General features: G+C 40.4%; 1 protein-coding gene across 2 annotated transcripts in view; it reads left to right on the top strand.

Annotated features, from left to right (window-relative positions):
- The first annotated feature begins 334 nt into the window (after positions 1–334).
- Positions 335–14,246, top strand: part of PDGFC (platelet derived growth factor C) — a 119,956-nt gene continuing 106,044 nt past the window's right edge. Inside the window, exons 1-2 of one of the 2 annotated variants that reach the window (XM_041427932.1) lie at positions 371–419; positions 579–935. In XM_041427932.1, coding sequence (XP_041283866.1) covers positions 818–935 — 118 coding nt within the window. In that variant the 5' untranslated portion in view covers positions 371–419; positions 579–817. Of the gene's footprint in view, positions 936–14,246 lie in introns of both variants that reach the window. The other variant, XM_041427931.1, reaches the window with a different exon arrangement.

Here is a 14,246-nt window from a genome sequence, read left to right as displayed (position 1 = left end):
CAACCCAGTAAACAAATACTGGTAAGCCAGCATCTCGCCCTAATTGCCAAACACACAAAACTGACTCCGGACCGCGGTGACCTCGGGTCCTCCTCGAGGGAGGGCGGAGGGAGCCCCCTTCGTGGGGCACACGGAGCTGGGGAGCCCCCCCGGTTCCCTTCCCAGCACCTGTTGCGCCGCCACTTGGCCGCTGCAGAGGGGGCAGCAGCGGGGGCCGCCCGCCAGCCTCCTTCTTCCCACCGACAACTTCCCGGGGCGTAAACGGCCGCGCCAGGTGCCGCCCTCGCCGTGATGGGACGGCGGGCGTGGGAGGGAGGGGGGAGCCGGCAGGCACGGCCCGGGCTGGCAGCGCGGCCGCCGAGCTGCGGGCGAGGGGAGCGCTGCTGTGTGAGCGCGGGCTGCCCGCCCCCGCCTGACAGGTGCGCGCTCCTCCGCAGCGGCCCCGCACCAGCCCCGGCTCCTCCGACCCCTGCCCTCCACGGCCACGGATTGTTTAGTCCTTGGGAAGCTGGTCTGGGTCCAGATTTTCCTTTGATCCTTTTTTTTTTTTTTTTTTTCCCTTTTTTTTTCTTTTTAAGAGAGGGGGGAAAAAAAGCCAAAGGAAAACAAAACCTGGAGACACAGAAAAGGGCTCTAGGAAAAAGTTTTGGATGGGATTATGTGGAAACTACCCTGCAATTCTCCGCTGCCAGAGCAGGCTCAGTGCTGCCTTCTCCCCAGCGGCGCAGCCCGCGCCGGGCGCTGCTGAGAGACGCCCGGGCCTCGGTGCCGCGCCGCCAGTGCCTGCTGTGCCGGAGCCCCTCGCCCCGCCGGCCCAATGCTCCTCCTCGGGCTGCTCCTGCTGACATCTGCCCTGGCCGGCCGGAGGCAGGGGGCCGTCGCCGAGTCCGATCTCAGCAGCAAGTTCGCCTTCTCCGGCGCCAAGGAGCAGAACGGTAAGGAGCCGCAGCGCCCGCCGCTGCGCAGCCCGGGGCAGGGCGGGGGCGGGCGCCCGGCCGGCGCGGAACGGAACGGAGCGGAGCTCTCCTCCCGGCTCCTCTCCTCCCGCCGCGGGGCGGGAGCGCGGCCCCGGGGCGGTGGGCGCGGGGGCAGCGCGGCTCTGCCCGCCGGCTCCGGGTAAAAGGGCAGCGCTAAAAGGTTCGGCGGCCGCGGGGGGAGCCCGGCGGCTCGCTCTTCTGCGGTACTTGAGGTGCAAAATGTGCCCCCCTCCCGTCCGCCGCCTCGCCCTGCTACAAATCCAAACAAACTGAAAAACAGCAACCTAAACCCAACAACGACCCGCGCACCTTTGTACCCTAAATGCTTCGCTCTCGGGGGGTGGGTTTTTGTGTCTGTGCGTGAATGAGTGGTGTTTTGTACGGGCTGGAAACGAGCTAATCCTGCATAGGAAATGAGAATTACTTTCAACTTTCAAGTGTACCTGAAATGTTTAGAAAACTCTCAAATGCAAGTTCCCCTGGGCTGGGGCTGCGCAGAGCTGGAGAAAGACTCCTTTCATACAGCAAGGGCAGCTTCGGGGTGTGTAATTTGCTTAGCCTCTGAACTCCATATGATTTACATTATTCAGATTTTTAAGCGCCTTTCCTCTTGATCTGCTATTATGAAGTCATTTGAAAGAATACTTTACAAACTGTAACGTTATATACTGCATGAAACCATGCTTACTGTAGAACATCTAAAATTAAGGCTGTTTGCACACATTCGTGGAAACCCTGGTGTTTAAAGTACGGGGTGGGGGGCGGGGGGGCGTGTTTGAAAAATTTAGTACTTAGCATGTCAGCTAGAACAAGCTTTCTCCCTGGGCACAAACCAACACAAAAGGCCAAGATGGGAGCTCTCAAAACTCTCTGAACTGTAATGAAATAAAGCAGAAACGCAGATTCGAGGCTAATTCAATTCTCTTAACTTTGAACTTGGGACTCCCCAGATAAAAGTTCTAATAGAAAGCAAAGTTTTAGAGACCTCTGCGAGTGTTCTTTGAGTGGGTAGAATATGCAGTGCACTAACAAATTTAGAAGGGGGAGATTAATGCTGCTGTGGCCTGTTAATGTGATGATATATGGCACCTGCAGGCTGCCGGAGCTGCTGATCAAAGAGCAGCATGGGGATCAATCTCTAATCAGAGCAACTGTGAAGGGCCAGAGGAAAGTGATCAAAAGACTTAGAGACTGGGCTATTCTGACAGGAAACCAATCAGACTTTTTGCACAGTACAGGAAATTATCTGCGCTGTGTGAGAAATCACTCACTTTCTACCCCTTCCTATCCTACCTGGTGTTTAGAGGCTCTAGGGCATCAGTTTGTGACAAAATGGGCTTGGCAATTATATACTGATGCTGTTATGCTGCCTTCTCTTAAATTTGCATGGCGTGCATATGGAGCTTATCAACGCACAGAGTGTTGTCATTGCTTTGCTTTAACTTTGTCAGGACTGGAAAGAAACCTGCTATGCTGTCAGTCTCCTCTAAAAGGTTTGTTCCAGGATTCCAGGATAATGCAGCTGGGCCCTGAAAGGCCTCCAGGGTGCAACAGTGGGAGCACAACAGTGTAAAAGGTAGATCATACAGCATGGAAGCAAAACTGGTGCAAATAGGTGTAAGTATATGTGACAGTGCAAACTAGATTCTGTTCACATATATCAGAAATGCAGCTGCCTTAGGTCAGGCTTCAACTGGTTTGCAGTGAAATTTGGCATGCTCTAAGATACACTCACTATGTCTTAGAACAACTGCAAAGCCAGGAGAAATTTTATATACATTAAAAAACTACCTGAAACTGTATTATGTGGTAGTTTATACTCAGAACAGTCCAGGTTCCCCTTGTAGCTTACTTTAAATTTGCGTTTTCATAGTTGTTGAATTGCAAAACTTACTTTAAAAAATTAGCACAAGTTTAGGTATAGCTAAGTACCAACCTCTGACTTTTCTTAACTGATTTTAATTATTTGGGGGATCAGTAACACTAGTCCAACCAGTTCTTACTTGATTTAATTAGAGTGATTTTTACACTCTGCTGCAATCTAAAGATTGTATAGCTTTTAGCTAGAGGCAGGTTAAAACTCCCTGGAGTATGAGAATGAGATATTGCTGTTCATGTGCCAAATAATCTCTGGTCAGGAGAAAGGGAGATTTTTTACTCACACAGTCTACAAATAAAAATTCTGTCCTCAACTTGTAAAACTGCTAAGTGGCCAAGAAGTTTTGCAGTAGAATGGATTACAGTGTTACTCAGCTGCACACATGGGTGCTATAGCTCTTGCTTCAAGGTGATGCTGAAGATGCATGTGACCAGTTATTAATTCAGTGGGACTACTTGTGTTTCAAAGGATAAGCATGTGCTTAAGGATTAACTAATATTTACTTATTTAATAGCTGAATTATATTAAATTCAAAATTACAATTTGACTCATTTGTTAAGTGTTTGCATAAGAAGCTCTCTTGGTTTTGCTACATAGTGGATATTATTTTGGGTGGCAATTTCCTAGTGTAAATATTTTTTTTTGCAATTGTAAATTAAATATTTTAGAACATAGTGTTTTGCTGGTACCTCCTGGAAATTCAGTGTGTTGGCTGTTGTGGGGCCACTGTAGCTCTATTTGAAACCACTAAAAACTACCTCCATGTTTTTATTTGCCTGTCCTCTGTTACAGTGAGATTTTCTTTAAGAACAGGTTTTATTTTTAACTCTGCTTGACAGCAAGTGAAAAATATCCTATTTATATTTAATGTTTTTATTTTATTCCACTGGGTAAATAATCATCTAGAGGATCAAAGAAGTTTATGCAACAGTTTTCTGGAAAGTAAAGTAGTAGTAAATGGTGCATGTAGTGAGGGCTTCCATTTATCTGGGTGGATTTTATTTCTACAATTCTTTGTCAGATTATGCTTTGAAGGGTTTTTCATACTTAGGTGGCTTTATAATTTCTCTTATAGCTCTTTGATGTATTTACTACAATTTTTCCGTATTGAAGCAGAGTCAAGAAAATTTGAATGCTCAGTTTCTTTTAAATCACAAAACTCAATGTCATATTGAATTTGATTAATTGGATGGTTTACTTACTTCTACTTTCTTCATTTCTACCTACTTTTGATTCCTGTTTTTGACATAGTATCTTCATGGTGTTTCTTCAGCTTCAGAAATGTCTGAGGGGACTGTTGGTAGGTTGAGTACTGTGAATGACTTAATTCTGGTGACTTAACTCTGTTAGTCTTTAGTGCACCTGCTTATGTGATGTTATTAGCTTAATCTGGATTTGCTTACAACATGAGATGGCAGGAGAATCTAAGACCTGTTTTCTTGGCTGCCTTAGAACAAGATGCAGTAAATGCTTAAAGTAATTTTGCTAAGCTATCATCTGTTACATTTTCTATGAGAAATACGAGTGTATATACAGAAAATAATGTAAAAGCTACTGTTGGGTGCCATAAGCAATGATGTGTACAGCTTATGTGGTGTGTACAATTCAAGTGTAGTACTGAATGACTTGAGAAGGCCAAGGACCTGAGGTCAGTTAGAAACTCACCAGGACTGATTTTCCTGCAGTCAGTTTCAAGTATGAATGAACTGCAGTAAACAGAGTTGCTGAAGTACATCTTAGAAAACTGAAGCACTTACTTGATTTCTGTCAAGTCTCTAGCACAGGCAATGTGTCAGTCATGATCTGTCTTTTCACAGATCTCAAAAAGAATTAGGTTGTTGGCTTCTTTCTGCACATGAATGGAAACCTCTAATAATAAGTTTCACTAACTGAACACTTCATAATCTATTTCTTAAATCTTCTGAAATGGGGAAGATTTATGTAGCTTATAAAAACCAAATGCAAAAGGGTGTCCTTGAGACAGTTTGAAACTTGGATATTTCAGCCATCCTTGGGAAAAGTTGGTGGATGCATCTGGAACTGAGTGAGTAGCTGACGTGCCAGAGGAGGATTCTCTCATCACCTCGACGTGTGTGTGGCCTGCCATGCCTACTCTGAACCACACAGAGGATTCCCTGATTTGTGTATGTCCAAAGAGAGCTCCCAGTTAATTCAGGGAGTGGGACAGCCTTGCAACAAAGGGTTTCTGATTAAGTTTCTTTAACTTGGGCTGAACATCAGGAAAACGTGTGGCTCTCCAAGTGATGTGGCACATTGAATCCTTGCAGACAGGAATGTCAATCCTTTTGCTTGAAAGCAGAATAAAAATTTGACTGCAAAATTCTGTCTTATAACTGAAGATATTTTATCGTGGTGTGATGCCACTTCCACTGGCTCATGTTGAATTGAAGAGTGCCAGCACAGCCTATAGACTGCTGCTGTCTAGCAAAAATTGTCTTCGTTTTGAGAAGATAAGGAAGAATAGTAGATAAGCTGTGTCATCTGAAGGGAAACTTGATGGCGATACAAATTTTTTCAAGTCAGATCTATTTCTGCCTAGTCCAAGGCTTGCTTTGAAATGTTTTAAAGCTGTTTTCCTGGAAAGTAATGAGTTACAACACATCCTCTTTTGACTTTAAGCAGAAGATTGCGGCAAATTAGAGAAGTTGTTTAACACAACAACAAATTGCAGAGGAATTTAAAAAACCTGTTTTAAAACGGGGTTTTTTGTGTTTGTAGTTGACTTGTGGCATATTTGCCATTCAGCAGAGTGATGCTTGGGACTTCTCCCTAGTCCTGTTGCTTCCCTCAGTTTCTTCTGTTAGGTAAAATAAGAGTTTTAAAAGCACAGACTTTTTACTCCTTGTCTCAATTATGTAGTCATTCCAACCTGTCCATGTCTTTCTTTAGGGCTGGAATGGAATTTAGTGTAAAATGGAGTCTTGAATGGTGTAAAATCTTATTTTTGCATTAACTAGTTCTTATTAAATTTGTAGATTGGACTTCAAAGCTTTATGTCTTGTTGTCTGGGGTCTTTTTAGTTGTCTGTCAGTCAGATATAGTTTTATAATGGAGAAGAAACATGAGGCATACCCTGAGTCAGGGACAGCTGTATTGCCAAAGAGCTTATGTTTAGCTTTGTCTTTCCATAAACATAATGTCTTTTATATCTTAGAGCTTTTTCCAGACCCTTTGAGTCTTAATTATTGCATAGTCAACATGTAATAGCAAAGTACTTGTTTACATCATACAGCAGTGGTTGTGAATTATAGCAGTGGTTTGGGGGGTTTCTGTCTCTGTTGGGTGTTTGCTGCTTTTGGTTTTTGCTATGTCTGGCAGTTCCTGGTTACTAGAAAGAGGATGTGCTGAGCAAGCCCACTTCCCTTATCGGGAAATGAGCCTCTTCAATTGCTTTATAGACAGCTCTTGGCTTTGCCAGAGAGCCATACCTTTGCTTTTTAGTCCCAAAGTACATGCCATGGGAAATACACTTATTTGTGTGTAAGCATCTTAAGAATTGGCCTGTACAGATGTAACCTTTTGGCAGAAACCAGCATGACTTAGAAAAAGTTACAGGAACAGAAAGGAAATAGAGCTTACACATAGAAACAGTTATTTTAGTAGCACTTAGGTGTCTGTATGAGTGCTTTGTTGTTTCAGAGTTTCTGAGAAATTAATTGCATATTAAAACTTACTCAGCCCTGTCATTCCCTTTTGGGGAGAACTTTTTCAGCTTGTGTTTGAATGTGAAATGCTTTTATTTAAGTAGGAAAGTGAAAATTCATAATGTGTTATTGTGAAGCTAAAATATCAATTGGTGTTTTGAAGGGGCTTTCTTAGACTGTAGGATGTTATTTTAAGGTGACAAGGCCTGGAAAATTTACTCCTGACTCAATCCATAGACATCCTAGCCTTAGGGTTCATCTGTCTTCTGATCACCTCTTCTTGGCATCATTCTACTGAGATTTTTCAAAGAAATCTTCAGTGTTACATTGGGCTATTTGTGTTTAATTTCATGATTCTACAGCATACTAAGCAGTCTTCTTATGTGTGAAGATACCTCATCTTTACAAAGCATGTGTACAATAACAACTCACTACATTTCCATTGCTTGCTCAGTTTCCACAGCAGTTGTTTGGCTGGGTGACAAAAGGCAGGATTCTGGGTGCTCTGGGAGAAAGTCTTACACACAGAGAGTATAAGAACTATTAAAAAACTAGTATAAACAAAGGAGAAAGCCCAGCTAATTCCTTGATCTCCTGCAAGCCTTCTGCATTAGGGTTTGCAAGTGCTGGTTTTTTTTCTGATCTTAATTAGTTTTCTTCCAGCTATTGCATCTCTGTTGAGCATGCCCTCAGTTTTGGACTTGGGTGTTCTCCCTGTGTAGGCATGACCTGATATTTGCCCTGAGCTTGGAGCCTGCTTGGCTTCTTGCCACAAGTCCTGTGAGTGTGTGCCACCCCCAAGCCATGGCAATGTGCTTTCACCTTTGCTGACCAGACCCGCATGTGAGCTGGCTGCAGCTGAAGTTAAAAGAACTCCTCAGCTGTTTAGCTGTGTCTCTTTGAGCCACTGGATTATTATTCTCATTCTCGTGGGCTAATTTAAGACTATGCAGGTTAACTCTGCAGTGAGGATCTTCACAGTGATGGTTGCTGCTTTTGTTACTGGAATTTTATTTGCTTTCTGCAATTTTTGCATATATGCAGGTGTTTGGAGCTGGGGAAAGAGGATATGAATTTAACTCCCTTTAATACAGTACAGGCAGAAAGAGAAACAAAATAAGAAAATTTTCAAAGGTTATTTCCCAGGAAGTGCCATCCTTTTATACTACTGAGAATGAGAGCTGCAAGGGAATAATCAATAGCACCTTTTTTTTTTTTTTTCTGCAGCAAGTGCCTTTTAGTGAATTAATTCCCATAAATTATTCTTTAAACTTGCCATTTTGTGGTAAATTCATTCAAGGTATCATTATAAACATGGGTGTTTTAAGGAGATTCTTCTATGCTGAAGGTCACCTCTGTTCCTACCTCCCTGAAAGCCCAAAACACTGAAATTTCTCGTTGAATTAGTTAAAACTTGTTATTAGCTGCATTAAAACAGCATGCAGGCATTGCTTAGTTTGATCACTGTTGTGCTGATTTCTCCACATGAAGTGGAAGGTACTACTGATCCTGAATAAAGCCTGGTGAAGTCAGGCAGGCCAGGGCTTTCCTTTGGTCATGCATGGGTAACTATCCTAATATGTTCCCTATGATACAACTGTACTACTAGAGGAAAGCAGGGGAGGTCTTCCTAGTTTCAGCAAATATCTGGCATGGCCAGTGATAATTTGGGGTGCTGGATCCCTTATCACCCTTTTGTGGCTCTTTTTGAAACTTTAATCTGTCTGTCTCAGAAAAGGCAAAGAATGTCTTGGGAAGAGGAAACAATGCTTCTTGTGTTTTCTGTACAGTTAATTCATTTTTACATTGCTGCTGCTGTAATATTCTTATTATAAATTGGCAATAAATCATGTGAGAAGGTGGGGGGGGGGGGAAGGAGTTAGATGCTGCAGTTAATTAGGGAATTGGTCCTGTAATCTGATAAATGGGCTTCAAACTAGGTTCAGGCAGTAAAAGGTAAAGGAGTGGTGCCCTTTTTGTAGTTTCAATATTCTACATCTTTAAACCATTACTCAGTTTGGCACATACCAGCAAAGTTGTAAGTTTCTGTGTGTGTAAAATACTAGGGAGTTTCATGTTTGAAGAGTAGTTTACAGTGGAAAAATTATTTTGGAGGTGCTCTTAGCGCACCTTCCCTGTCAATGTGTAGCTCCTAAGTTCTCTATGCCTCTTTTTCAGCATTATTTGTTTAAAAGCACATGAAGTGGGAAAGTGACCTTGCTGGAAGAGGTACTTATTTCTGAATTAATGCACAGTATCACTTGTTTCAATTGTTATCTATAGTTATAGTCTTTTTCACAAAACTCAGTTGTCCAGTCTTTTACTAAACTGTTATCTAGGGAGCTTCATTGGATGAGATTTTGTATGATAGCAACTAGAATATCTAAGTTTGATTACATTTTCGGTTTTATTACTTTTTGTCCCCCAGTGTAATTCTCTGTGTAACCATCCAATTGTGTTCACCCTTGTTCCAAACAATCCTAGGGGCTCAGAGTTCCTCCTTGGATTGACAAGGAAACCAGCACTCATTTTATGCAAGAGTTAAACATTAAAAAAGACATATTGCACAGGAAATTCTTTTGCTGTGTGTGAAGGTATGGCATTTCCAAACTGAAAGTGTTGTTCTGACTATTCCACCGGTAGTGGAGAGTTATATGAGGCCACTTCCGTCTGCAGGGAATCTGTTTCACTTGCTTGTGGTTCTGGGGCTCATTCAAACACTCTAAAACAAAATAAAAGGAATGGATGTAATAACTTCTTTATGGAAAAGTCATAAAAAGCTACAGGGCCATGTAAACAAATTGGGTCATTTACAAGATGTTTAAGTGATGGATATTCAGTCCAAATTCAAAGGTGTGGATTAGGTTTTTACAGTCATCTTGACTGAATTTTGCCCTCAACAAGATTTTCTTTCTCTGCCAGGAATTCCTTTGACACTACAAATGACAAATTTTCAGAAAAAGTGTTTTCAAACATTTCAGTGCATTCACAGTAAAGCCAAGTGCAGGAGAACAATTCAGTACTGTGATTTGTTATTTTTCTAGGTGAATGAGGAGCCTTTCTTAATCTTCATGGTTACACTGTGAAGCTGTAGTGGAACTTTGTAGTTTTCCCAGGGAAAATCAACTAAAAGACTTTCCCTTCTGGATTCAAACATGCCTGAACTAATTACAAAGCAACCATTTTGGCTCTCTGCTCTGTCAGTATGAATAGGTTTGCACAGAATAGCAGTGACTGTGATCCAAGCTAAGCTGTGTTAGTCACAGAAACGTGTGTTTTATCTCATTGAAGTACTGATCGTCTTATCCATGATGTGTCACCTCACAAGGCCTTCCTGATTTTGTCACTTGTTGGAGAGGAGTGCAAAATATGATAACTACAACTTCTGCATGTTAAGATGCATTCTGTGGGTCATTTATTTGCTTTGATGTAAATATAAGCCTAAGGATGGACAATTTTCTCACATTTGGAGGGGAGGGATATTGGTGTTAGCTACTATGAGGTGCTTCCCTTCTCATGAGATGTGCTTGTTCTCTGACTCCCAAAGCAACTTCAGTTACCTTTCATAACTCTTCCTGCACTAAAATCTGCAGATCATTTCAGAAAGAAAATAACTTCGTGAAGCACAAGTCTGGAGTTAGTAGTAATTAAGTGTACAGGGGTGAAGCCCTCTATTTGTATGTACAGTGCTAAATAATGAACTGTTGATGTAGCTCTCTTGTGCTTGATAATGTGCCTGTGTAACTAACAGTTCTTACCTGGAAAATGTGTATGTGTGATTATGCGGCATTTGAAGAAGACCTTCAGAAAGCGATTAGAATGAAAGTTGCTTCAGACAGTGTCAAGTGTAAAAGGTTTATATGTATATTATTGACAATTTGTGTTTCAAAAATAAATTTGGATTAAGTGGTCTATCTTAATATTTCAAGGCTTCCAAGTCTTACTACTTAGTTGGTCTGTTGTTACACAGGAAGGTTCATACCTACCAACATTTCTGTTGCTTGTGAAGCTATAATGGATCTGAAAGGGAGGTAAAACCTCTTAATTGACAGCTAACAAGTAATGGCTCCAAAACAAACATGATCTCTATAAAAGGGGATTAGACAGTTGGATTTGACCTTGCCTATTGTTTTAAAATATGGCTAAACATTCTTGATGGCCTTGCTTTCTTTGTGTCATTCAAAAATCCCAGGCCCAAGGTGCGCTGCATATTTATAGGCAGACTGGAGTCTGAAACTTTAAATACTGTAAAAATTTCTGCTAAGCACTCACTATATTTCTCACAGTACTTGCTGTATGAGTACCTATGAGAAGTCCCAAAGTACTTGCCTGTGGTGCTAAGGCAATCTTGAGTTCCTTTTGAAATGGAGATTGAATTTGTGACAGTTGAGTCTTTCAGCAGTCCTTACCTCTCTGCCTAAGAGCCTTCATAAAGATTGGCATAAGTTGCTGAGAACAGCCTTTTTTTTTTTCCTTTTGTTTCTTTCTTGGGAATCTTTATTCTATACCTGTTCTCAGTATCTGCAAGAACTGGTATGTGTGTGGGGAAGTGGGTGTCCCAGGCTGAGCCCAAACAGTACTGGCATAGATTTTGAGTTCAATAATTTCCATTTGAAGAGATACCATTGAGATTGTCTTTGATATTACCTAACACCTCAAGAATGCCACACCTCGGCGGAGTATGACAGTAAAGAGAGCTTTGTTGCTTAAATACCTGCCTGATTTGCAACATTTCCATATTGCTTGTGGGGAAAAAGATGGTTTTGTATAGTTGTCAAGTAGAAAGATAAACATGTTTCTAAGTGTGTGCCTGCTTTATCAGCAAGAATCTTACACAACTCTGATGGGCCTCATTTGTCAAGATGCATGTGGAGGTTGGTGTAGAGGTAATACCCAATGAAGTAGCAGTGAAATGTTTCCAAATTGTTACTGCTTTTAACATAGTTAAAAGAAATTAAAGAAAATAAATGAAAACTCTGTAGTTTGAAAGAAAGCAGGGGAATCCAGGAATCTCTTGTTTTAAGTTGGCTTGGGCAAGCAATGGTGAATATTGGAGTTAAAAGTATTTTGACTGAATTTAAGGTTGTCTATCAGTGTGTTAATAGGTCCTAAAACATTTAATAAATTGTGTAGAGTTTAAATAGTAAACTTTTATGTTTACATGGAGATCAACTAATGCTAGGTAACATGACAATATTTATATTTTACTTTCATTTTCTTGGGTTTGGGAAGAAGGGAATCTTTTCTGCTCTTCTGCATGTCAACTGTTCTTAAAATAATTTAATTCCAGGCAATAGAGGCTTTTGAACATGTGTATGCTCAGCCACAGCCAAGCTGCATATTGAGCTCTCTGCTCCATAGAGGGATAACATGTGGCTGAAGAGGGTTCACAGCATCTGGTTTTGGAATTTGTGTGTACCCAGATGCTGCTACTGAGTACAAAATATAGGAGCTCTTGGTTTCTCAGTCCTGATTCCCTAGCCCTACTCTAGGATCTTCAAAACCAATTTTGGAATAGGTAGGAGTTTTTTTGTTTGGCTTTTTTAGTGGTGGTTTTTTAATTAAATTTTTAAGTGCATGGTCATATATTTATTAATAACTAATTTATTAAAAACAAATTTTTATTGCTGTCTCTACTGCAACCCCTTGGCTGATTTAAGACTTCAGAGTCAACTAAAATATAATGATTTTCAGAGGTAGCTGGATTTCTCAGTTACATTTTCTTTTCCATTGTTTTGCTGAATATTCATTACTTTGAAGCTCAAAGTCTACTCTAAAAGGTATCTTGTAACATATAAGATAACATAAAAGCAAGCTGTTATCAAAAATATTAATTTCTGTCCCTGCTTTAGTCAAATCCTTAACATAAAAGCAGTTTCTAAAGTTGCTAATTGCTATAAAGTATGCTATTATATCTACTAGCAATTTATAATGTGTACTAAGTATGCATGCTTTTTTTTATAAATAGTGTGTTACCATACCAGCTGACTAACTGTAATCCCTGGACTTCCCCACTGACAGTGCTTTGGACTGGATAGATGCAAAGATGTATTATGGAATTGTTCCCTAAGATACACAAAAGGGCTTGACCTTGAATGAGGAATTCCATTGAAGCTGGGAAGTGATTTGATCTAGTTAGAATGAAAAAATTACATGATGCACATTTGCAAGATCAAGACCTTGTCATGAATTCAAAGCCTGGAAAAGGGAAACATCTTGATGACTTCTTTTTCAGATTTTTGGCTATGTCCATTAAATGTGAAATTAAACTCAGCAATTGTATTCATGTTTGCTATGGTGGCTGTGCCTGTCTAGCTATAAAAATCATTAACTGCATCTGAATTACTTATCTGCAAAAAAACCAAATAATAATGGTTAAAGTGTAATAAATTTTATTTATGTAAAATAGTGTTTGGAAGATAAAATCTAATCATGTTTTCATATTTTAAGTTTTGTTTTCTTTTATAGCTTTCTTATACTCAATAAGCTAAGGAGTCCAAGCTGTATGCTGTACAACAGTCACAGTAAAATACTCCATTTACTCCATTTGCAGTAAAATACTATGGACAAATATGAATATCTGTGCTCTTGATAAAAATTTGATAAAAACTGTAACAAAACCCCCCATGCTTCTGCCTTTATGGCAAGGGAGAAATGCTCTTTTTGCAATTGGCAGAATAGTTGAACAACATTGAATGCCTTGAAGTATAAGGAAGTGATATATGTTGAGAGGTAAAGACAGAAATGTGAAAGACGTCTGTGTTGAAAGTTAACAATAGAAGAAACTAAGATGTTCTGACAACACTGCATGGAAATTGTTTTTCTTTGTGTCTTTTTTTCTTTCTGCAGTAGAAGAATGAACAAAAGGGCTCCAGCACAGTAGCTCTTCTTTGATGATTACTGAATGGGGTTAATTATTTTTTTCATCCTGTTGTGCATGGGGAGCTTATTTGATACTTCTATATTGTTATCACCTGATTTTTCTATCATGTAGAGGTATTTAAAAGGGGAGTTTGGAAGACTTTTTGCTAGTACAGGACATGAAGCTGTAAACAGCAATGACAGTGGTCAGTTCATAAACACTGCAATATACTGGCTTGGTTTGTCCTCAGCATTACTGACAGCTCTTTTTGATGGGCTGTTCCTCAAAACACAGGGTGTGTTTGCTGTTGGTGGTTTAAACCTGTAGGTAATCAGGGCTCATATCCCAGGGAGTGAACAAACAAACATTCTTTCAGCTGTTACAATTTTTTCATGCTAAAAAACATGAAATTTTTCAGTGTCGCGTAAGCATTTGTATGTCTGATGAACTACAGATAAAGTAGCAGATGCTTAGGCTTTTTATCGATATTGGATTAATAACATGACCAATCTCTATTTTCTTGTGGTTTTTTTTTCTGGTGCACCAAAATTAAGATATCAGACATAGCCTTTCAAATTACTTGTCTTCTGTGTGGCCAGTAAGTGTGGCTTTCAGGGATGACTTTGTACCAATACTCGTCATTATTTTAAACAAGAGGAAATTATAATACTTCTAAAAATCAAGACCAAAGCATTTAAAAAATGAAACCTATGAATGGCAATTGGGAAATTGTAAGTCTCTGAAAAATTATCAATGTATTTACTTTTCTGGCATGTGCTTATGCTGCCGCTGGGAGCTTGATCCTTAAAGCCAGAGGATAGAATGCAACAAACTGCTCAGTGGTACCTTGGCGCCAATATAGG

Source organism: Onychostruthus taczanowskii, unplaced genomic scaffold (genome assembly GCF_017590055.1).
Source record: "Onychostruthus taczanowskii isolate IOZ18803 unplaced genomic scaffold, ASM1759005v1 scaffold12, whole genome shotgun sequence".
NCBI classification, from domain to species: domain Eukaryota; kingdom Metazoa; phylum Chordata; class Aves; order Passeriformes; family Passeridae; genus Onychostruthus; species Onychostruthus taczanowskii.
The sequence above is the reverse complement of the archived record's forward strand: the minus strand, read 5'-3'. Positions and strand labels throughout refer to the sequence as shown.